The sequence below is a fragment of the Tamandua tetradactyla genome, chromosome 2 (genome assembly GCF_023851605.1).
Source record: "Tamandua tetradactyla isolate mTamTet1 chromosome 2, mTamTet1.pri, whole genome shotgun sequence".
Classification (NCBI taxonomy): domain Eukaryota; kingdom Metazoa; phylum Chordata; class Mammalia; order Pilosa; family Myrmecophagidae; genus Tamandua; species Tamandua tetradactyla.
In genome coordinates, this window is record NC_135328.1 from 210,229,711 (window position 1) to 210,256,151 (window position 26,441).

At 36.6% G+C, this 26,441-nt stretch overlaps 1 protein-coding gene across 1 annotated transcript in view; it reads right to left on the minus strand.

The window, feature by feature from the left end:
* Positions 1-26,441, minus strand: part of DDI2 (DDI proteasomal shuttling factor 2) — a 48,855-nt gene that overhangs the window by 13,782 nt on the left and 8,632 nt on the right. Inside the window, exons 2-6 of the mRNA XM_077151196.1 lie at positions 25,109-25,238; positions 21,141-21,380; positions 17,693-17,819; positions 14,167-14,294; positions 10,750-10,878 (exon numbers count right to left, since the gene is read on the minus strand). Of these exons, the coding sequence (XP_077007311.1) occupies positions 10,750-10,878; positions 14,167-14,294; positions 17,693-17,819; positions 21,141-21,380; positions 25,109-25,238 (754 nt within the window). The remainder of the gene's footprint in view (positions 1-10,749; positions 10,879-14,166; positions 14,295-17,692; positions 17,820-21,140; positions 21,381-25,108; positions 25,239-26,441) is intronic.

The window sequence follows — 26,441 nt, forward strand, 5'->3', positions numbered from 1 at the left end:
TAGCAAATCGTATCCAACAACACATTAAAAGAATTATTCATCATGACCAAGTAGGATTCATCCCAGGTATGCAAGGATGGTTCAACATAAGAAAATCAATTAATGTAATACACCATATCAACAAATTAAAGCAGAAAAATCACATGATCATCTCAATTGATGCAGAGAAGGCATTTGACAAGATTCAACATCCTTTCCTGTTGAAAACACTTCAAAGGTTAGGAATACAAGGGAACTTCCTTAAAATGATAGAGGGAATATATGAAAAACCCACAGCTAATATCATCCTTAAAGGGGAAAAATTGAAAACATTCCCCCTAAGATCAGGAACAAGACAAGGATGTCCACTATCACCACTATTATTCAACATTGTGTTGGAGGTTCTAGCCAGAGCAATTAGACAAGAAAAAGAAATACAAGGCATCAAAATTGGAAAGGAAGAAGTAAAACTATCACTGTTTGCAGACGATACGATACTATACGTCGAAAACCCGGAAAAATCCACAACAAAACTACTAGAGCTAATAAATGAGTACAGCAAAGTAGCAGGTTACAAGATCAACATTCAAAAATCTGTAGCATTTCTATACACTAGCAATGAACAAGCGGAGGGGGAAATCAAGAAACGAATCCCATTTAGAATTTCAACTAAAAGAATAAAATACCTAGGAATAAATTTAACTAAAGAGACAAAAAACATATATAAAGAAAACTACAAAAAACTGCTAAAAGAAATCACAGAAGACCTAAATAGATGGAAGGGCATACCGTGTTCATGGATTGGAAGACTAAATATAGTTAAGATGTCAATCCTACCTAAATTGATTTACAGATTCAATGCAATACCAATCAAAATCCCAACAACTTATTTTTCAGAAATAGAAAAACCAATAAGCAAATTTATCTGGAAGGGCAGGGTGCCCCGAATTGCTAAAAATATCTTGAGGAAAAAAAAACGAAGCTGGAGGTCTCGCGCTGCCTGACTTTAAGGCATATTATGAAGCCACAGTGGTCAAAACAGCATGGTATTGGCATAAAGATAGATATATCGACCAATGGAATCGAACAGAGTGCTCAGATATAGACCCTTTCATCTATGGACATTTGATCTTTGATAAGGCAGTCAAGCCAACTCACCTGGGACAGAACAGTCTCTTCAATAAATGGTGCCTAGACAACTGGATATCCATAGGCAAAAGAATGAAAGAAGACCCATATCTCACACCCTATACAAAAGTTAACTCAAAACGGATCGAAGATCTAAACATTAGGTCTAAGACCATAAAACAGTTAGAGGAAAATGTAGGGAGATATCTTACGAAACTTACAATTGGAGGCGGTTTTATGAACCTTAAACCTAAAGCAAGAGCACTGAAGAAGGAAATAAATAAATGGGAGCTCCTCAAAATTAAACACTTTCGTGCATCAAAGAACTTCATCAAAAAGTAGAAAGACAGCCTACACAATGGGAGACAATATTTGGAAACGACATATCAGATAAAGGTCTAGTATCCAGAATTTATAAAGAGATTGTTCAACTCAACAACAAAGAGACAGGCAACCCAATTACCTTGAACAGACACCTCTCAGAAGAGGAAATACAAATGGCCAAAAGGCACATGAAGAGATGCTCAATGTCCCTGACCATTAGAGAAACGCAAATCAAAACCACAATGAGATATCATCTCACACCCACCAGAATGGCCATTATCAACAAAACAGAAAAGTGCTGGAGAGGATACGGAGAAAGAGGCATACTTATCCACTGTTGGTGGGAATGTCAAATGGTGCAACCACTGTGGAAGGCAGTTTGGCGGTTCCTCAAAAAGCTGAATATAAAATTGCCATATTGCTGGGTATCTACTCAAAGGACTTTAGGGCAAAGACACAAACGGACATTTGCACACCAATATTTATAGCAGCGTTATTTACAATTGCAAAGAGATGGAAACAGCCAAAATGTCCATCAACAGACGAGTGGCTAAACAAACTGTGGTATATACATACGATGGAATATTATGCAGCTTTAAGACAGGATAAACTTATGAAGCATGTAATAACATGGATGGACCTTGAGAACATTATGCTGAGTGAGTCTAGCCAAAAACTAAAGGACAAATACTGTATGGTCCCAATGATGTGAACGGACATTCGAGAATAAACTTGGAATATGTCATTGGTAACAGAGTCCAGCAGGAGTTAGAAACAGGGTAAGATAATGGGTAATTGGAGCTGAAGGGATACAGACTCTGCAACAGGACTAGATACAAAAACTCAAAAATGGACAGCACAATAATACCTAATTGTAAAGTAATCATGTTAAAACACTGAATGAAGCTGCATCCGAGCTATAGGTTTTTTTTTTTTTACTATTATTATTACTTTTATTTCTTTTCTCTATATTAACATTCTATATCTTTTTCTGTTGTGTTGCTAGTTCTTCTAAACAGATGCAAATGTAGTAAGAAACGATGATCATGCATCTATGTGATGATGTTAAGAATTACTGATTGCATATGTAGAATGGTACGATTTCCAAATGTTGGCTTAATTTCTTTTTTTCCGTTAATTAATAAAAAAATAAAATAAAATAAAATAAGAAAGTAGAAAGACAGCCTACACAATGGGAGACAATATTTGGAAACGACATATCAGATAAAGGTCTAGTATCCAGAATTTATAAAGAGATTGTTCAACTCAACAATAAAAAGACAGCCAACCCAATTACAAAATGGGAAAAAGACTTGAACAGACACCTCTCAGAAGAGGAAATACAAATGGCCAAAAGGCACATGAAGAGATGCCCAATGTCCCTGGCCATTAGAGAAATGCAAATCAAAACCACAATGAGATATCATCTCACACCCACCAGAATGGCCATTATCAACAAAACAGAAAATGACAAGTGCTGGAGAGGATGCGGAGAAAGAGGCACACTTATCCACGTTGGTGGGAATGTCAAATGGTGCAACCACTGTGGAAGGCAGTTTGGCGGTTCCTCAAAAAACTGAATATAGAATTGCCATACGACGCAGCAATACCATTGCTAGGTATCTACTCAAAGGACTTAAGGGCAAAGACACAAACGGACATTTGCACACCAATGTTTATAGCAGCATTATTTACAATTGCAAAGAGATGGAAACAGCCAAAATGTCCATCAACAGAAGAATGGCTAAACAAACTGTGGTATATACATACGATGGAATATTATGCAGCTTTAAGGCAGGATAAACTTATGAAGCATGTAATAACATGGATGGACCTAGAGAACATTATGCTGAGTGAGTCTAGCCAAAAACTAAAGGAAAAATACTGTATGGTCCCACTGATGTGAACCAACATTTCAGAATAAAGTTGGAATATGTCATTGGTAAAACAAAAAAAGTAAAGTGCCTGAGAGGTGACATATTTTACACTGGATGTGAAGAATTGAACTAGAGTCTGGATTATAGTTGACAGAATTCCCAGTCTCCCCAATTACATGTTTTATTATAACAAAATATTATAAATAAGCCAAAATGAATATTTTACATCTTTTAATTAATACCTGCCACTGAGAGCAAAAAAAAAAAAAAAAAGGAAACAAAAAGTCTATATAATTCCAGACACAATAAATACTTGTTAAATCACACTGAATTCAGAAAATGTCTCAAGTTAAATTGAGCTAGTTCCACTTGTGAATTAAAAAACATTTCATGATTCACTGCTAGAAACTGCACAGAACTACATTTTTATTTGCAGAGCTCATTTGGAAACAAACAGAAATAATAATAAGTAAAGGATAAAATAAGGTGTTGGTATAACCTTATGTCCTCATGCATTTATGTAAAAGGAAACACAGAAGTGAGGATTGCTGTTTACTTTGCTGTTGTTGTTTGAAGAGCACATACAAGGAATTTATTTTGAAGGCAGAAATGTGAAACTTCATGGTTTTACTGCGATGTACACGCAAGCATGCACAGTGGTAGGGTGGTATCATAACTGCTTTAGCAGTTGCATTTCCTTACAAATGATATCACTATAACCATCTGTTAAAGAAAGTTTCTTTCTTTTATTTCAGGCTTTGGGAAAGAAAAATAACAGTGAGGGAAGAGTCAAAAGAAACAAAATTATGGAAACAGAAAGAAGATGACAATGAGGAAAACTGAGAAGTAACCCAATTTACATCACTGAATTCCCAAAAGGCATAGAAATTGGTCACAACTACTTCTACAAACAGCAACAGACGTGGGGCCAAACAAGAAGACTGGCTGTAAATTTATGTTGGTGCAGTTAGGCCTTGGGGTTCCCCTCTTGACTCTGCTCACTCAGGTGACAATCCCTTCACCCCAGCAGTAAATCTAAGTTTATTTTCTGGAGAGGGGGAAACAGAGACTCTCCAAATAGAGGTGATGTGGAAAAAGACAGGGGGATTAAGGGAATACCTACTGAAAACCAAGGGGATTAAGTGAAAATTTACAGTCTCTAACTTTTTTTTTCTCCCTCCCAACTCCCAGATCACCCTGCATGAAGATCAATGTGGCTGTCCACCCAAAACTGACTTTTGGTGTCCCCCTCATCAATATGAGCAGATGCTGAGGACCACAAGACATTAAAAAAACAACACTGAAAATGAAAGACAATTAAAAACCTTAACAGAAAGGCTGGAAAACTACAGAAATAGTTGTGACCAATTTCTATGCCTTTTGGGAATTCAGTGATGTAAATTGGGTTACTTCTCAGTTTTCCTCACTGTCATCTGCTTTCTGTTTGCATAATTTTGCTTCTTTTGACTCTTCCCTTACTATTATTTTTCTTTCTCAAAACCTGAATCTTGCCAACACACACACACAAAAACACCAGAACAAAATGAAAGAAAGATAACAGAAAATCAGAAGACAAAAACAGGATAGAAGATTATTCTATATGAACAAAAGATATACTAGAGTGGAGGAAAGCATCATGAAAATAATTTAAAGCAAGTCCCCAGAAGTGAAGGACATGCGTTTTCACCAGAGTAGATGAAGAGATCCACACCAAAATACATCTTTGTGAAATTTCAAAATTAAAGAAAAGATTCTATAAGATTCAGAGAATGAAAAGAATCTTTCATATAAAAGATCAAGAATCAGATCTTCTCTGATTCAGCTTCTCCCCAGTAACAATTACAGAAAAGGTTAAGGGGCAATGCCTCAAAATTCTGAAAGAAAGTGATTTCCAACCTAACCACCCTGTAGAATGTAGGGCAAAAAGACATGTGATATTTAAGGTCTCAACTTACTCTCAGGCACTTTTCTTTCTTTTTTTTTTTCCAACAATTAAAATTATTTTTATTTTCCTATGTTCCTTTTTAGTAGTTATCATCATTATCCTCCTCCTCATCATACTGCTGTTATTCATTGAGCAATATTATATGTTTGATAGCATCCTGGATATTTTACATATATGATCTCTTTTTTTTCTTTTTAAATTTTTTTAAAAAATAAAACAAACACATTCTTATGATCATTCTGTTCTACGTATACAATCAGTAATTCACAATATCACATAGTTGCATATTCATCATCATGATCATTTCTTAGAACTTTTGCATCAATTCAGAAAAAGAAATAAAAAGACAATAGAAAAAATTCATACATACCATACCCCTTACCCCTCCCTTTCACTGATCACTAGCATTTCAATCTAAGTTTAACATTTATTACCCCTCTTTTTTATTTTTATTCCATATGTTTTACTCGTCTATTGATAAGGTAGATAAAAGGGGCATCAGACACAAGGTTTTCACAATCACAGAGTCACATCACGAAAGCTGTATCATTATACAATCATCTTCAAGAAACATGGCTACTGGAACACAGCTCTACATTTTCAGGCAGTTCCCTCCAGGCTCTCCATTACATCTTGACTAACAAGGTGATAACTATTTAATGTGTAAGAATAACCTCCAGGATAACCTCTCAACTCTGTTTGGAATCTCTCAGCCATTGACACTTTATTTTGTCTCATTTTGCTCTTCCCCCTTTTGGTCAAGGTTTCTCAGTCCCCTGATGCTGAGTCTCAGCTCATTCTAGGCTTTCTGTCCCATGTTGCCAGGAAGGTCCACACCTCTGGGAGTCATGTCCCACGTAGACAGGGGAAGGGCGGTGAGTTTACTTGTTGTGTTGGCTGGAGAGAGAGGCCACATCTGAGCAACAAAAGAGGTTCTCTTGGGGGTGACTCTTAGGCCTAATTTTAAGTAGGCTTGACCTATACTTTGTGGGGTTAAATTTCATATGAACAAACCTCAAGACTGGGGGCTCAGCCTATTGCTTTGGTTGTCTCCACTATTTGTGAGAATATTAAGAATTCAATTTGGGGAAGTTGAATTTTCCCCCTTTCTCACATTTGCCGAAGGGGACTTTGCAAATACTTTTTTATACACTGGTCAAATCACTCTGGAATTTATTGGGGCATCATTCTGGACAAACCAACAATATCTGCACTTATGGTATTCACTTAAGCTGTCTACATAAGTTATATTAGGAAATGCACTGGTCAAAATATAAATTTTGTACCAAATAAGCATTTTTTGCTTTAGTTGCACACGTAAGTTAAAATTTTAAAATATTAATTATCATCTATTTTCAACACCCTGCAGTAATGACATTCCTTTGTTCTTCCTCATGCAAAAACATTTTTTAAATTTGTACATTTAGTCACTATCATTATACACTCTAGGCATTCCTAGATTATACCATCTCAGTCTTTATCGTCTATCTTTCTTTCTGATTTCATTTGTGCCCCCGCCCTCCTCCCTCTGTCATTCTCACATTCAGCTTCATTCAGTGTTTTAACATAATTGTATTACAGTAGGTAATATTGTGCTATTCATTTCAGGCATCCTTCTTAGGAAGTTACTACAAGATATACTCCAATAAACTGAGGAACAAAATAAGAAAGAGGAAGGCATGGGATTCATGTAATTCAACCCAGGACCTAAGTGAAGGGAATTTACAGGACACAGTCAAGGGTGATTCTAAAACGACAGATGTGAAATAGACTTAAAGCTAATATCCAGGTTCCGGTAGGTCAGAAGGCCCAGTGAGAAGTATCTTCAATAGGATAAAATGTACTTGAAACTGTTGAAAGATTTATATAGCTAGGGAAATGTCTGGGGATAAATTGGAACACAGAAAACCAAATGACAAATTACAAGAAAAAAAATGAAAGCAAAATCAATACATTCAATTAGATGGCTCAATTCTCAATAGCATTTACATAATAATAACAGGAAACAGAAATATAAGCATGTTTACAAATATGGAAGAAAGTACCAAAAGAAATTAGCTCAAATAGTTGAAAGGATTACCACTGAGGAGCAGAAATGGAAATACATAGGGGACTGATGTTTTTGGGTAGCAGTTAAAACATACACATGCATGATTTTGACAGATGATAGCATTTTAAATTTCTAGGACTTAGGCTTACTGGAGCAGATGTATTATCCTAAAAAATAAAAATTAAAAAATAAATAAATCTATTACCCTAGTAGCAAGGATAATGGGAAGATGGTGGAGTAAGATGCTCCAGTAATTGGTCCCCTCACCAAATCAACCACTGAAATGGTAGGAACTGTGTGAATCAACTATTTTGAAACTCTGCAATCTAGTAGGGGGTTTTGTGATATATCCAGAGAAGACATGGAGGAAGAGGCTGGTAAACTGAGGTAAATATTGACGAATTTCACTCTTTTTGTAGCAGCTACCATCCCCTAATCTCTAAGTGCATGGCAGGCAGCAGTGGAGACTACAGCCTGAGATCCTGGTATAGCTTGCTAATGTGCTAAAAGAACACATGGCCTCCAAAATTCAGGTGTATATGGTCTGGTCAGTGATCACTGCTTTTGATACCTGGGAGATCAGTTACAACCCCTGCCAGGCAAAAGTGGCAGAAAAGTCTTAAAGAGGCAGTACCTATTTTGTTTTTCTCTTCATATTCCTATTTGGAAGCAAAAATAGTTTGGAAAAGTCACAAATTTACAGCACTGGTCCTGAATACCACCACCAACAATAAGCCCAGCAATCACAGAGTTGGAGAACTAGTTTCCCAGAGTTATAACAACATGATACTCAATGTCCAGTGTGCAACAAAAAATTTACAAAATACACAAAGAAACAGGAAAGTATGTTCCATTCACAGGAAAAAAAGAATTTGCTAGAAACCATCCTTGAGGAAGCTCATATATTAGAACTGTTAATCAAAGACTTTAAATGAACTGTCTCAAGTATGTTCAATGAGCTAAAGGAATTCATTTACCAAAAACTAAAGGCAATCAGGAAAATACTGTCTGAACAAAACAGAGAGGTGGAAATTATAAAAATGAACCAAGCAGAAATTCTGGAGGTGCAAAATACAGTAACTGAAATGAAAACCTCATTAGATGGATTCAACAGCTGATTTGAACCAGCAGAAGAAAGGGTCAGTGAACTTGGAAAAAAAAACTGAAACTCCAGTGTGAGGAAAAGAATGAATTATGATGAAAAACGAATAGAATCTTAGGGACCAAAGTACACATCACTGGAGTTCCAGTAGGAAAAGAGTGAAAAGGGGAAGGAAAAGTATTTGAAGAAATAATGAATGAAAATTTCCCAAATCCAATGAAAGACATGAATTTACATATCCAGGAAGCTAAATGAACTCTAGGCAGAACAGACTCAAAGAGACATAGTATAGTCAAACTATCAAACTCCAAAGACAAAGAGGATTTTGAAAGCAGGAAGAGAGAAGCAACTTTTAATGTACAAGGGATTCCCAGTAAGATTAATCACAGATTTCTCATCAGAAGCCATAAAAGTCAGAAGACAGTGGCATCAGAATATTCAAAGTCCTTAAAGGAAAAAAAAGAAAAACTGTTAACCAAGAATTCCATATCCAATTCTGAAAATTATTTTTCTATAATGAAGGATAAGTTAAAATATTTACAGATAAACAAAAGCTGAAAGATTTCAATACCAGAAGACCTGCCCTAAAAGAATTGCTAAAGGGAGTTCCTTGGGCTGAAATAAAAGGACACAAGGCAGTAATTCAAAGTCATAAGAAGAAATAAAGACCACTGGTAAAGGTAACTACAAAGGTAAATATAAAATCTTGTATTATTGTACTTTTGATTTGTAATCGTCCCCCACCACCACCATATGATTTAGGCAAATAGTCTATCTTAATGGGCAAACAATGTATAAAGATGTAATCTGAGACAACAACAATATAAAGGCGGAGGGACAGAGACTTAGGATAGTGAATTTGTATACTACTGAAACTAGACTGGTACTAGTTGAACTAGATTGTTCTTAGTTTAAGTTGTTAATTGTCATTACAAAAGTAACCACTAAAAAAATAACTAAAAAAGCATACAGAAAAGAAAAGAAGAAGAGAATCAATACAGTGTGCTACAAAAAAAAACTAAATACAATAAAAGGCTGCAATATAGTAACAGGAACCAAAAACATACCAGACAAAGAGAAAACATAGACAAACGGCAAAAGTAAATTTGTCCTTTTTAGTTATTACCCTAAATATCAATGGATGAAACTCACTTATTAAAGGGCAGAGATTGGCTGATTGGATGAAAAGCATTATCCATCTCTATGCTATCTATAAGAGACATATTTTAGCTACAAAGATACAAAAAGGTTGAAAGTAAAAGGGTGGAAAAAGATATTCCATGCAAACAATAATCAAAAGAGACCCAGAGTGGCTATATTATTCTCAAGCAAAATAGACTTTAATTCAAAAAAGAGTATAAAGGACAAGGATATTATACTTTGACAAAAGGTTTAATCCAGCAAGAAGATATGATTATAAACATATATGTACCTCACAAAGGAGCCGCAAAATATCTGAAGCAAAAATTGACAGAACTGAAAGGAGAAATAGATAGTTCTACAATAATAGGTGGAGCATTTTCAATAACTGATAGAACATCTATTCGGATCAATAAGGAAATGGAAGACTTGAACAACCCTATTAACCAATTAAACCTAAGGGACATATATAGAACATTCCACCCAACAACAGCAAAATACACATTCTTCTCAAGTACACATAGAACATTTTCCTGGACAGACTATGTATTAGGCACAAATCAAATCTTTGTAAAGTTTAAAAATATTGAAATCATACAATGTACCTGCTTGAATCACAAAAGAATAAAGCCAAAAAGAATTGAAAGCATGGAATCGAACAGATATTTGTAATACATGTTCATAGCAGCATTTTTCACAATAACCAAAAGGTGGAAGCCATCTAAGTGTCCACCAACAGATGAATGGTTAAACAAAATGTGGTATATCCATACAATGGAATATTATTAAGCTATGAAAAGAAGTGAAGTGCTGGAACATCCATAACATGGATGAACCTTGAAGACATTCCGTTGAATGAAATAAAACCAGACAAAAAAGGACAAAAATATTATATGATATCTCTTACATGAAACACTTACAGTAAGCAAGTTCTTAGAGACAGAAAGTGTAATAGTGGTTACTGGGGTGAGGGGAGGTTATTGATAAACGAGAATGGGTCTGTATTTGGGATGATGAAAATAGTCTGGAAATAAGACAGTGGTGACAGGTACATGGTAGTGTCAATGTACTTAATGTCAAAGAATTGTCCACTTAAAATGGTTAAAATGATACTTGTTATGTATATTTTACCACAATTTAAAGTAATTAAAAAAAAAACTATTACCCTACAATGAGAAATTAACTCACAGTGCTTTTCACTCACCTAAATGTACTCTTCCAATAATCTTCTGAGTGCCGACTCCTTTGGCAATCCCTGCCCACCGACGGTCCACCAGCCTCATTATATTACATCTTTCTGCACAAGCTTGGCTCATAATAGTCATCTGTGCACCTGAATGGGGAAAGAAACTTTAGATAATAAAAATAAAACCCACGTTTGTGGTAAGACTTAAATTACAGCACTAAGAGCAGAACAGAAAGCAAGTACACCTCAAGGCTTTCTCCATGTAAAACCATTCCTACCCGACAGGTTTCCTGCCATGCTTAATTCAACTTTCAGTCCCACACTAGAACTGACACTTAGTGTGAAAACTTGACATTGAGAGAAAGAATATTTTGTTACAATATATTAAATATTTTAAAACTTAAGAAAAGAAAACAAAACTACCTAGAAAGGACTTTCCTAAAGTTGAAATGATGACCACTATGTCTACCGCTGGCAATGCTAAAAATGAAGCACTACTGATTATCTCTAAACATTTTCTTTTAATTTTTAACTTTTTTTTACTGTATAGTATACAAAGCAAAGAAATAAAAAACCAGAAGTTTTCAAAGCACTCTTCAAAAAGTAGTTACTTTTCTGCATCTCCGTGCTTAAGGCATGTCTGTTGTGTATATTATGAAATTGGATTTTTAAAAAATTTTTAAATTTATTTTTATTTATGATAACATTACCACATACAAACACAAACATTCTTATCATATGATCAGTCTGTTCTTGTTATATAATCAATAACTCACACTATCACATGGTTGTATATTCATCATCATGATTGTTTCTTAGAACATATGCATCAATTCAGAAAAAGCAATAAAAAGAAAACAAAAAAAAATTTATACATACCATACCCCTTACCCCTCCCCTTCACCGATCACCAGCATGAAATTGAATTTTTGCTGATTATTTACTTTAATTGGGAAATTAAATACATTTTCAGTTACTGATATTAAAAAAAAAAAAATTAGTTACAGGACAGATTCCAGAGTTTCTCATGGACTACCATATGATTCTTTCATATTTTTCCTTCTAGGACTCCCCATTCTCTGCTCCAACAATTCGACCCTCTTCCCTATAAAGGTGAAGGCATTTAGGTAATCTCTCTCCTAATTACATGTACTCACTCACACAGATGGAATCAACCTGTGCAGAAGATGATAATTCTCTAATCTTCATCCACAATCCCAAACTTTTCCTCAGCCTCTAGTTCCACATTCCCAAGTATAAATCATTTTCCTCTCAAAGTCAACAGGTATAAAACTTTTTATCCCCTAATAATTCTCACTTGGTTCTTTTCTATCCTTGCCGATGGAATCAGCTGGTAAAACTTAGGTGTGGTTCACTTTTGACTTCTCTCTTGCCTACTACTGATTCTCAAACTCTGTGCCAATTTTGTTAATAAATTCTATGCAATTTCTGCCATTTCTGACCTTCCTTCTTCTAACCATAGCAACCAGCTTAATCTCCTTGTAAGTGGACAATTTTTCTGGCTTCTAAATCAATCTGTGGATGTATAGTTTAAAGCAAGGAACTCGTTCTGACCCTTAGGGGTATGGAATTCTCCAGAGCTGTTCCTGCCTTCAGGCTCCCCTAAAGTTTTACCTTGTTCAGGGCACTTATTCATGCTTAAAAACCCTGAATGGCTCCCACTCTTTTTTTTTGCATGGGCAGGCACCAGGAATCGAATCCAGGACCACATGGCAGGTGAGAACTCTGCCTGCTGAGCCACTGTGGCCCGCCCTCCCATTCTTTATAAGATCAGTTGCAAACCACACCACCACAGCTTCCAACTCATTCTGGCCCCACTGTTTATCTCCAGCCTTATATTCTGACTACTTTAAACCCCTCAATTTAGCTGGAGGAATGTATACCTTTCAACTCTTACTTTGACACAGACCATGCCCCTCTAATAACTGCCCCACCCCCCTTTTTGAATTCCACCTAAGGTCTACTTCCTCCATGACTGACCCTCCTTTCTCAGTGATCTCATCTCTCATTCAAATTGAAATCATATTGTCCATTAGATAACTCATAAGTAAAAGGCACTGAAAGCTTTTGGCATTTAAGGAAGATCAGATTCAAGAAGGTCCAGAAATAATAAAGAAAAAGGTAATTTGGAGAGGTAGTTCTTTATTTTCTTCCCCCCTCCCAACTCCAATTCACAAAAGTTAGCTAGTGATGCAATTAAAGTAACTGAGCAAGGATGAAAGACTTTTTTCACTGCCTTCCTATCTTTTCTCAAGTCTCAGCTTGAAGCCACAACCTCTGCCTCTGAAGTGAGAAGGCAGCTCACTTCAAACGCCCTCTTGAGAAACCACTCCTGAGCACCCCTGTCAAAGTGAGACTATGGCTTCTATGTCCATCTATCAGTCATCTGATTTTTGTACAGTGGTTCAGAGTGCTGGCATGAAGCAGATATGAGGCTGAACCAGAGTACTGTGGTCATGTCTCTGCGTACCAGGAAGTGACCATCTATCTTATAGAGACGTTCTGAGGACTAAATATAATTGAATGAGATGGTGTATATTAAGCACTACTTAGCATAATGCTTAGTATACAGTAAGCACTCAATAAATGCAGAGTGCTTTCTCACTGTGATAAAAGCCCTATGTAGCCCAAGGAGCACAGCACAAGATGCTGTCCTCAGAACTGAGTAATTATCAGATTTATTTTTCTCAGGAACACTTGTCTCAAGACACAAATTCTTAAAGACAGTTGAAACCAAGCATGCACTCAAGTACTTGTGGATGAACAAAAGAGAAAAGGATCATTTGAATGGGAGCTTTTTCTACTCTAGGAAACTCACCATATCTTACAGCCTCAAGTAAGATATCTAGAATTAACACATATAAGACCGCTCATTCACATACCCACCACTACCTACTGTGTTCTTACTCAAAAGTAAAGAATTATTACTAAAGAAGAGGTGCCTATCAGTACAGGGATCATCTAAGTGGAGAAACTTCCTGTCTCCTTACCAGGACATTAAGTTCTTCAAGGGCAAGAACAATGCCCCATAGATCTTTATATTCTTGTAGCACCTGGCAAAGTGTTGACACACAGAACAGGCTCAAACAGCTGTGTGACTCCATACAACTTCTTTTTATAGGTCCTTATTCTAAACCTATTTGTTCCCAGTTTTCTACAGAGGTATCCTAGAAATCCAGGATGCAAAATAAAGGGAAGTAGGAAGGAGAGACCACAAAATATAAAACCGGGCAAAAAGTAATTAAAGAAATAAACCTATTACAAATGAGAAGATCCACAAGTCAAACAATAACCCCCAGGCTTGTTAGCAATCCAAAGGACCATCACCATCCATAATGGAAACTCAAGAGTCTCCCTGTTTCCCTGTGTCAGATCAGAAAGGGGAGACTAAGACACTAAAGGTAGAGGCATCACCTGAGTCAACAAAGGCTTTCACCGGATGTCCGTTCACTTTGCAGTTAATATAAAGCATCACTACTTGGCCAAAACTTTCTGGAGCTTCTTCCATAGCTATTGTCATGTTTTCTTCAATGTTCTGTTGCCTGCAACAAACCGATACTAAAAGCATTATTTCCACAAGGAATTTTTTCCAATGTCATAACATTAAAAACAGATTTGTGCATATCTTTTGCTCCAATTACAGCTGCTGAGTCATATAAATGGAAATTGGTGCTCCATCCAGCAAAAGGAGACTTAGTAGGAGGGTAGGATGATACACAGTTGCAGAAAGCATAAAGGGATAAAACAATGTAAAACAATGATGATCCTTTTACAAGCTCAGAAATAGAGAAATAAACTTCTGGAGAGCAAGGGTCATAATTTTCTTATGTAAAATGTCAGAACTTCATGAAGGCTCCAATTTTGGGACACTTTCTCTGTCTGGTTCAGAAAATAGTCTGCAATCATAATATGCAGATGCTTCAACTGCTTTTGTTTAAAGAAACCACACATACTTAATAAAGTCAATGGAGCTCTAATGCAAAAGTAAGGAACTGGGGTGCTAACACTAGACCTGAATCCTGGATCCATCAATTTCTGCCTGTATGATCTCTGGCAAATGATTTCACCTGTTTGTGCTTCATTTTACTATACCCACACATGTGAGGATTAGTATAATATTCCTGAAAGTCTTAGAACAGTATCTGGCACACAGAGATTAATAAATGTTAACTGCTTTTATGATTAATGTTATGAAATAACTCTGAAGTCAAATGCATCTGCCACTTCATCTCCAAGACTGGGTTTTCAAATCAGCTGAAAGGAGGATAATAATTTGCATTACAGGGCTGCTGGGAAGCACTAAGCACCTTATATACAATGCTAATGTAAGAGCAGACGCTCAAAAAATGCACATATCTACCTACCTACCTTAAAATTACACACACATCTATCATAGTTCATTTGGTCCACCAAATCATTTCTTCAAAAATTCTACATATTCTAAATCTTATACAACAAAAGCATATAAAAGGAATTCTAGCTTACTCAAACATTTAATGTCTTCATTCCCAAACTCTTTTTAACCATCCAATACCTCTAAAAATAAAATATTAACAACATTGATTTGTGGCATTTGGAAACTAAGGTAGAAACTGGAAAACCTGCCTAAAGACTGGGACAATGACAGAAGGGTTGAACCCTCTTCTGGGGTAAACTACACTGTAAAGCAGGGGTTGACAAATGACAGCCCCACCACCTGTTAGTATAAATTAAGTTTCATGGGAAAACAGCCACACTCATTCATTCACATATTTCCTATGGCTGCTTTTGCACTACTGTGGCACAGCTGGGCACTAGCAATAGGGATTACATGGCCTGAAAAGCCTAATTTACTACCTGGTCCCCCTTTACAGAAAAAGTCTGCCACCCTGCTCTAAATTACAGTGCCTGACCTCTTGCAATAGTTTTCTAGCTCAATTAGATTTGATGGCTTTATCAGCCTTTCTGTAATAATATATTCAACTTCTCAGAAAGTCAAAGACATACTAGTTTGTTAGGCAAATATGCAAGCTATTATACCTCAGCATGCATATAACCTGTCTAAAGACTGGTGTGGTGTACCAAATAAAAACTTTGATGGGTATCTGCTATAATTACACAGTTCTCTGCCAAAGCCACAGGATGAAATTGAGAAATAACCTAAAATTAGTTCTGCACCTCTGAACTAGCAATGACTACAACCAAGATAAGCTTCAGTAAAAAGTCCTCTGAAAGGGTTTCTTCAGAGGCACAGCTTTCTCCTTTAAGAGAATAGATGCATTTTCTCCACTTTAGGGAAGAAATATGAGCCATATGGATATGTCCCATTTCACTTTTATTCTTTCAACAGTTTAGAATCATGGTTTGGCTATGATGCACCCACTGCTTCCTGGAAATAACACAACTGTTCTTGAAAATTCTACCAGTTCTCCCTTATAGCTATAATAGGATCTACTTCAGAGCACATAAATATCTTCCTGTTTCCCTGGGTAAATTTAATTAGCATGACGTTTCTCCAGGATATTCACTAGTATTTGATACAGTTAATGGGAACACTTAATCAAAAGAATACAAGTGAATGGCTTAGGCTCTTGACTGATTCTGGTGTACAATTTACATTTATCTTATTTCCAGTGTATTCAGACAAATAAGAAAAGCACTATTTGACTACCAAATTGATAATATAATATCATATCAAGTTAGGCTACACTTAAGTAAACACAATAATGATGACATTGCCCTAAAAGGCTACTCAGCCTAAAAGTAGTATCATCACAGTTATATGTTGGTTTTAGTTATACTAAGGCCTTCACGATTAGCAAGAAAATGTGAAAAGGGATGTGTGTGTGTGGGAGCAGCTGTTCTTTTATTCAAAGGAACTGACTGAACAATTTTTTGCTTGTGACTTTTATACTGACCGAGGTTGACATTAGAATCATTGTATTTTTTTAGGCTCCATGCCTGAAGATTCTGACTATTTTTGAAAGCTTCACATGTGATTTTAATGTAGCCCTAGGGGAGAATCACTACATCACAGAAATGTGTGATGCAGAAATGTGTTCAACAACCAATATACCTACGAGGGTGGTACAAGGACTGTGGAAAGAAACAGACTTAGAACTAAAGGCACCATTCATGGAGAGCCATTCCCTAATCCAATCATGTCTGAGCCCCAGATTTGATCAGGACTCACATCCTATCTAAGGAAAGAGAATCATATAACTGTTTCATAGATGGGAGCTTCTGCTCAGTCCTGGGATCATCTACCTGGAGCTACTTTAATGATGCTCTCTCTGCTTGTCAGGGAGTCCTTATTAAAAGCTTGGGAGAAAGGAAAGTTATTAAGTTAGGTACCTGTATCTTTGTAATGTTGAATTGAGGAAAATGGAAGAGGAGATAATAAAAGACTGAAGTTACTATCTCAACTGCAAAAGAGGGAGGCTACTTCAAAGCAGATTCCTACCTAATGCAAGATTACCTACAATTTAGGAAATCTGCATTGTCTGAGTCTTGCTTGGGTGAAGGCATCACGTTACGGGTTAAACTGTGTCCTCCAAAAAATATGCTGAAGTCCAAAACCCCAGTACCTTGGTATGTGACCTTATTTGGAAATAGGGCAGTCCTTATTCCAGTATGACTGCTGATCTTATAAAGGAGGAAGAGGCACCAACCAAGGAAGGGAGAATGCCATGTGATAACAGAGACTGAGACTCAGGTGCTTCAGCTACAAGCCAAGGAAAAACAAGAACTGTTGGCAAACCACCAGAAGCTAGGAAAAGGCAAGGAAGGATTCTCCCCTACCAATTTAAGACCAATTTAATAGGGAGCATGGTCCTGCTGAAACCTTAATTTCAGAACTTCTAGTCTCCAGAACTGTGAGACAATACATTTCTGTTGTTTTAAGCTACCAAGTCTATGTTCTTTGTTATGGCAGCCACAAGAAACTAATATAGCTTATTACCTTATATCTTCTTCTATCTTTGCCTGAGCTTCAAGATCAAAAGGATCAGCAGAAAAAAGACGAATTCTTTCTTGCTCTCTCCGCGCTCGGTCCTGCTGCTGCTCCACCAGGACCTTAGAAAATTTCTCTGCAAAAGTAAGGGGGAAAATGATTGTATACCATGTATGGACTGCATGTGCATGAAAATTCCTCAATAAAAACATTAAAAAAAGGGGGTGGGACATCTAAGTACTGCTATAATTTCATTTTTTATTAGTACTTTAGCAGACCAAACAATTTCACAAAATGCAACTGTAAGAGATTCAGAGAAGATACCTAAAATTTATTTGGAATGAGCAATTACATTTAGCTTCTATTCTGTGAGGCAAGACTATTTCTTTATTTAAATGCAGTGTAAAGAAATAAAATATTTGCAAAGATCATTTATTCTGTTAAGGTAACCATATTGTACTACCTAACTGTAATACAATTATGTTACAACACTGAATGAAGTTGCATGTGAGAATGATAGAGGGAGGAGGGCTGGGGACATAAGTGAAATCAGAAAGAAAGACGATAAAGATTGAAATGGTACAATCTAGGAGTGCCTAGAGTGTATAATAATAGTGACTAAATGTACAAATTTAAAAAATGTTTTTGCATGATGAAGAACAAAGGAATATTATTACTGCAGGGTGCTGAAAATAGATGGTATTTAATATTTAGTAATTTCACCTTAGTGTGAGACTAAAGCAAAAAATGTTTACTTGGCACAAAATTTATATTTTGACTAGTGCATTTCCTAATATAACTTATGTAGATAGCTTGAATGGACACCATAAGTACTTGGAATATTGGGTAGGACATGAGATTTTGTTGGTTTGTCCAGAGTGATGTCCCAATGAATCCCAGAGTGATTTGATCAGTGAGTGGAAAAGTATTTGTAAAGTCCCCTTCGGGGAATGGTGAGAACGGGGAGAAATTCTACTTCCCCAAGTTGAATTCTTGATATTCTCACAAGCAGTGTGGACAACAAAAGCTACAGCTGAGCCCCCAGTCCTGGGGTTTGTTCATATGAAACTTAACCCCACAAAGGATAGGTCAAGTCTATTTAAAATTTAGGCCTAAGAGTCACCCCCAAGAGCACCTCTTTTATTGCTCAGATGTGGCCTCTCTCTCCAGCCAACACAACAAGCAAACTCACTGCCCTCCCCCTGTCTCTGTGGGACATGACTCCCAGGGGGTGTGGACCTTCCTGACAACATGGGGCAGAAATCCTAGAATGAGCTGAGACTCAGCATGAAGGGATTGAGAAAAACCTAGAATGAGCTGAGTCTTAGAATCAAGGGATTGAGAAAACCTTCTTGACTAAAAGGGGAAAGAGGGAAATGAGACAAAGTGTCAATGGCTAAGAAATTCCAAACAGAGTCAAGAGGTTATCCTGGAGGTTATTCTTATGCATTAAGAAGCTATCACCTTGTTAACCAAGATGTAATGGAGAGCCTGGAGGGAACTGCCTGAAAATGTAGAGCTGTGTCCCAGTAGCCATGTTTCTTGATGATGATTGAATAATGATATAGCTTTCACAATGTGACTGTGTGATTGTGAAAACCTTGTGTCTGATGCTCCTTTTATCAACCTTGTCAACAGATGAGTAGAACATATAGAATAAAAATAAATAATAGGGGGAACAAATGTTAAAATAAATTTAGTTTGAAATGCTAGTGATCAGTGAAAGCAAGGGATAAGTGGTATGGTATGTATAATTTTTTTTTTTCCTGTTTTTGTTTTATTTCTTTTTCTGTTGTCTTTTTATTTCTTTTTCTGAATTGATGCAAATGTAAGAAATGATGAATATGCAACTATGTGATATTGTGAATTACTGATCATATATGTAGAACAGAATGATCATGTGTTAATGTTTTAGTTTGTTGTTAATTTTTAAATTAATAAATAAAGAAAAAGAAGGTACCCATATTGTTTCTATATAGAGAAAATGACTTTGCAGTTTAAGTCAGCGTGGCAGATAAATGTCCCCCACTCCTCTCCTTGCCATTGCTCTCATTATGCTATTAAATAGGAATAAAACAGTGCCACAATCCCCCCTTTCCTCTATAATAATCTTGACTTAAACCACATAAACTAAATACAAATTACTGTTAGCCTATATTTTGTGTGTCATGTCTTAATGGACAATATGCAGTAAAATTAGTAAGGAGAAAACACTGCTTCCATAAGATATATAAAAGAATCTTTTACTATTTTTTAACAGTGATGCATTTAAATGTGTAAACTTAAGTGTGTTATCATCAGTCTTTGGACATAAGAAATTTAAGAAATCGAGATTAGTCATATGAACTGCTGATACACCCAGCAAGGATGAATCTAAAACACTATGTTAAGTGAAAGAAGTCTGACACAAAAGAGTACATCCTATATGATTCAATTTATTATGAAATTTTAAAATGGGCAAAACAAATTTATAATGGTTATCAGAACAGTGGTAGCCTAACGGGGAAGAAACTGACTAGAAGGAAACACAATGGAACTTTCTAAAGCAATAGATATGTTCGCTATCCTGACTGGGCTGGTGGCTACTTGAGCGTGCATGTTCATCAAAACTCATCAAATTATATACTGACAATTCCGAAGTACAATCTGTGTACTTCTCTGTAGATAATTATTACCTCCACTAAAAAAAAAAAAAAAAAAAAAGGTGAATTCAGGAAAGAATTCTTGAGTGTCTGTTATCTTTTAAAATATATTCAATTCATACTGATTATATCTGTAGAACAGAATGAACATACATTAAAGATGTTTGCATTTCTTTCTGGTAATTTTTTTAATTAATAAAAAATTATTTAAAATATATATATATATTCAATTCAGCATCATAATCCCAGAGTGAAACGGGACATTTACAGAGAGAACTTTATTCATAAAGATGACTAGAAAAATAACTGTTATGTTTAATAAAAGCACAGCTCAACTACAGCTCCAAACAAACTGCTGGCAATGACCTCATTATTATCCAAACCTGGGCTGGATGAGAATAAAGGAGTTGCATTTTGCCAAACAAGTTGATAGTATTGAACCTGTTTTCTAGTAATAATAGCATTTCAACTGGCATCAGCTGGCTTACTGATTCCTTCTTAAGTCTCAACAGAATGGGCCAGAAAATGAGTACCTGGGTTGTATGTTTAAAAAAAAATAGAAAAAAATATAAAATGAGGGGTTGGGCTATATGAAAGTCGGGGATCTATGTAGTCCTAAAATCCTATCACTATCGCCAGTTAACTCAGCCTTTGACATTAGCACTAATTTACCCCCCACAGACCAAAAGGTATGTTCGACAAATCACCTGACGCAGTGAGCTGAACAAACCAGTTGCTTGCTTCTCTCCACATTTGCTGCAGCACAATTATTTCACCTCAGGTCAGCTTGACAGCCTTCCAAGTTTATTGCTTACCAAGATCTCCACTGAGCAGAGCTTCTGCCAGGGGTGGATTGCGTTCCTTCAGCAAGGACAGCTCGTGGGGGTTGGTCAGCAACATGTCTCGGAGCAAGGCTGGGTTGTCCAAGCCCTGAGGAGAAGCAGCGATTTCTCCAGGAGACGTGTGGGACGGCTGCGCTCCCGATGGCTGGTGTTGCTGCCGGGAGCTTGATGTGCCAGGCACAGCTATACTACTGAAGTCTATTCGGGGTAAATCTGTTGGGGAAAATCAATTCAAAATTTACTCCAAGTAACCCCATAATACAAACATTTGAAAGAAACAGAACATTTCCTTATATAAGAACCCATGATATTAAATGGTAATACCTTCTGCCTTGCTTTCTCACTACCCTTCTTATGCTGACTTACAGTATGAAGATTGGAGTCTATGAGAGTGAACTGATAAGAAACAGAAAAGGGGGAGAGGGGAAGAATGATAGCAACCCCAAATTTTCAGCTTATAAAATGTCTCAGAATGGATATCAACTTTTAATTTTATTTATTTATGGTTTTAAAAACTTAAATCTAGTTTCAGCAAACTCCGTTTCATAAATCTGGATGTGGTTCTTGAGAAACACCTAGACTGGTCTGACATATACTTCAAAGAGCCTTGATACGTTAGATAAAGAATACTATCCTATTGGTGGAGATTCGATCATGTTCCCCTGCAAAAAGCATATTCTGATCCCAACCTCTAGACCTGTGGGTGTGAACCCATTTTTAAACAGGATCTTAAAGATGTTATTAAATGAGGTGTACACATAGCAAATGAGATTGAGCCTTAATTTGAAATAGCAGAAGTCCTTATAAACTGGACACAGAGGGAGAAGCCAAAGGGAACAGCCAGAAGCTGGAAGGAACCCAGAAGAGAAAGGTAAAGATGCTGTTGTGTGCAGTGCCATGTGACAGAAAAGCCAAAAGCACAAAGAGTGCCAGCCAGCCTGAAGATACTGATCCCAGGAAAAAACAAGCCTAGCTTTTGAAACTGTGAACCAACAAATACCTGTTTTTAAGCCAACCCACTGTATCGTATTTGTTCTAGCAGCTAGGAAACTAAAACACCTATCAAGTGACTAGCACAAACAGTAGATATTAAATTCTGTGAGGTTTCTGAACAGTGATTTGAGAGTGTACTTTCATCTGAACATCACTCACTGCACATGCTCCTGGACAGAGCACGTACAATTATGTTACAGGAGAGAATGACAGAAGAGAAGGGACTTGCACAGGTTCTTAGTACTGAATACAGCAAAAGCCACAAAAGTTTAGGGAGCTACAACTCCTAGGGTTCTATAATTCAAGGTGAGTTGATTTTATTATAATTCAAGGAAAATAAAAGGAAATTTTGGTCCTTTTAAGAGTTTTATTCCACAAAGGACCACATAATATGTGGTTCCATTTATGTGAAATACCTAGAACAGAAAAAAACACAGAGACTGAAAGTAGATCTGTGGCTGAATGCCCAGAGCCGTAGGGGTTGGGGGAAAATGGGGAATAGGTACAGAATTTATTTTTAAGGTGATGAAAATGTTCTAAAACTGAGTGTGCAGGTGATTGCAAAACACTGCAAAAATAGACTAAAAACCACTGAATTGTACCCTTTATATGGATGAATTGTATTGTATGTGAAATCCATCTCAATGAAGCTGTTATTTTTTTTTAGAAATAGAAAAGTAAACAAGCAGAGCCAGAACAAGAGGCCAGGATTGAGTGAACCCACATTTCTTCAACCTCAAAAAATACATATTTGAAAGAGTGCTTTGAAAACTATTGCTTTTTTATTTCTTTGCTTTGTATATATGTTATACTATACAGTAAAAAAAGTTAAAAAAAAAAATATATATATATATATACTTGATAGTCACCCTTGTCCCACGTTTTGGGGCTAGCTTAAAGCCTTTTGGATCTCAAATTGACGACAAAATGCTTAAATTCAGGTATAAGGCTATTGCCTCCTGGCATGGGTTTAACCAGCCTCTTTCTCCAAATAGACTTCAGCCAGCAGCTAGTATATACCTAAGAACTCCAACCAGTGAAAAGGTGACATGAATGGCAGGATCCCTTTGAGGTAGTTATTCTATACCAACTATGGGCAGGCAGACTTTGCTGGCTGAGAAATTTTATCAGTACCCCTGTTAAACATTATCTTGAGTATCCATTCACTTCAGAATAATTTTGAAAAATTTGTTTACCTTATAAACCAAGTTTTTGTTTTCATCTATTGGCACTCTTGTCTGTAAGGGACAACAAAGGAAGGAAAAAAAAAAGAAAGAAAGAAAAGCAAATCCTAGAACGAACAAGCACATTAAATAGTGGATGACTTGGTTAGCCACCTTTGCAAATTTTTATTTATTGGCATATTTTTTTTTTTTTTTTTAAAGAGAGAGGGAGGAAGGGAAGGAAAGACAGAGAGAAGGAAGGAAGGATGGAAGGAAGGAAGGGAGGAAGAAAGGGAAACATCTTTAAACATTTTCTTGTTTTATTGTATTTTGTTTGTTTGTTTTTTACATGGGCTGGGGCCGGGAATCGAACCGAGGTCCTCCGGCATGGCAGGCAAGCACTTTGCCCGCTGAGCCACCGCGGCCCGCCCTATTGGCATATTTTCACCATTACTCTTTCTAAAGTTTAGCAGGAGCCCCAAGAGACTAATGTAATCCAGACCTGGTAAGGAGGGTGCCTGATGACCTCTTGCAGCTCCAGTTTCAGGCTGAATGGAAGCACTGCATAACAGGCTGAAGCCTATCATCACCCGAACACCTATCACCTGTTACCTTAAACTTTAAAACCAGTGACCTGGAGACTAAACAATGTTTAAATAAATCTACCAGAATTTGGTAGAGAATGGGAAAAAAAATACATTTCATTAAGCAGTTACACTGAAAACACTCATAAACTTTTTTGTCAATTATGAACCCATTCGAATCTATAAAGAAATCTATGTACCCTCTTCCCACATCCTTTCTCTCTCTCTCTCTTTCACACACACACACACCCCTGCAGATTATTTCAGGGACACAGACCTCCTAAATCTTAATGCACAGATTCCAGGTTATAAACATCTATTCTGGATGGAGCATTGAATACATGTAAGTTTCTTTTTACACGATTGACACAGTTTGTAGGGAAGAATAGGAAATTGGTGGTTTCACTGCTTAATGTTCATGAAGTTCAGTGTAATGGAGAAAGCAGCAAGATTTAATTTCTGTGCTTTCACTTGTTGGCTATTTAACTTTGAAGACATTATTTTAAATCTGAGCTTCATCTGCTAATAATAAAAAACTGTAAAGTGGAATCTCTTTCCTCACAACGAGAGTTATGTGATCATGTGAAATGTGGGCTCATGTGCCTGGCTGACTGGAAAATGCACCAAAAAGGCCTGCCATTGAGGGCCAGACACAAAGTAGTAAAAGTCAGACAGTCAAAAGTCAGGCATATGAAATGTTCCAAGAAATGATCATGATGATGAATATGCAACTATGTTGATGATATTGTGAATTACTGATTATATATATAGAACAGAATGATCAAAATAGGAATGTTTACATTTATTTGGTGTTTTTTTGTATTTAAAAAAATAAAATGAATAAATAAAAAGTCAGGCATATGTAACTTCACAGTTCCTCCCAAGGATAAAGATTATTGTGCAATTATCACTGATATCACAGAAGCGAACATTATTGAGGGCTTACTATGAGGTAAAAGTTTTACAAGCATTATGCTCACACCAACTGTAGGAGTTGGGGTTAATTATGGTCCTTATCTCAGAGATGAAGAAACAGTAAATTCGAGAGTTAAATAGCTTGTCCATGTCTCCACAGCAGGCAAAGGGCAGAGTCAGAATGTGTACCCTGGTATTCTGACTCCATCTGTACTCGGAACCACTAGGCGGTGCTACCTATGGATGTGTGTGTTAGGATACGCTAACCAGTTATGAGATGTCTTACTTGGGAACTGCACTGGAGGTCGAGGATCTGCATTCTCTTTCTGCCGTAAAATCACGACATCCCCATCTTTCAAGCCGTAAGAAGCCAGTGATCTGTGGTTGTCCGTGAGAGGTCTTTCAGCATAGACAATCTACAAGAAAAGATGTAACAGCACAAAGCATCAAGAAATAACAAGGTATAAAGCAGAAAGTCCACAGGCTTCCTCCTAATCAGATGTCACTTCCTGCTCAAAACCCTTCAGTGTTGCCCATCACACTTAGAATAAAACCCAAAGCCCTTTCCATTAACTTCTAGGTCCAAATGATTTGGCCTTATCTCCCTCTCTGCTTTCATTTCCTACTATGATTGCTGTTCCTCAAATAACAGGGATCAACCTTGCCATTAGGGCTGTTTCGCTTGCTCTTCTCTCCAACTGAGGACTTTTTCTCTAGCCATTTTTTCTTCCTGATCAAACATTACCTCTTCAGAGGCCTTCCCTAATCAACCTACTTGAAATGTATCCTCCCCTAATATACTATGTATTTATTGTTTGTTTACTGTCTTTCTGCCTCACTGAAAAGTAAGCTACCTGAGGACAAAGAGTTTGTTTTGTTCACTACATCCCCAAGGTCTAGAACAAGGCCTGTTAAATAACTGATGCTCAAATATCTGTTGAATTAAAAGATAAATGAATCTATGCAAGTAGTGGTTATAATTTTAGGTTTACATACTGAGCAGGGAGGAAAATGGCAATGCTTTACTCTGGGTATGCTAACTACAGAAATATTAATTAATGTGTTCACTTTTAGAAGGACAGACACATAGACCAACAGAATAGAGTTCAGAAATAAACCCACACATAATGGCCACTCATTTTAGGTAACAGTGCCAAGTCCACTCAAATGGGGAAAAATAGTCTCTATTCTTTCAAACGGTGTTAGGAAAACTGGATAACCACATGCAAAAGAATGAAAAAGGACCACTACCTCACACTGTACACAAAAATTAACTCAAAGTGGATCGATAAAACAGCTAACACTATAAAATTCTTGGAAGGAAAACATAAGAGAATAACTTAGGATTTTGTACTGGGCAATAGATCCCTAGATTTTACACCCAAAGCACAAGCAACAAAAGAAAAAATAGGTAAACTAGACTTCATCAAAATAAAAAATTTTTGTGCATTAAAGGACATTATCAAGAGAATGAAAAGACAACCTACAACAACACTGTATTATACCTCTGTGAATGTAAAATATCTTGTTACCTGCTTAATGATACATGGTAGTGACTGTGCTATATCAGGCTTTTTTTCCCCTTCAGACCTGTTTTTAATGCCGTTATTCTAGATTTT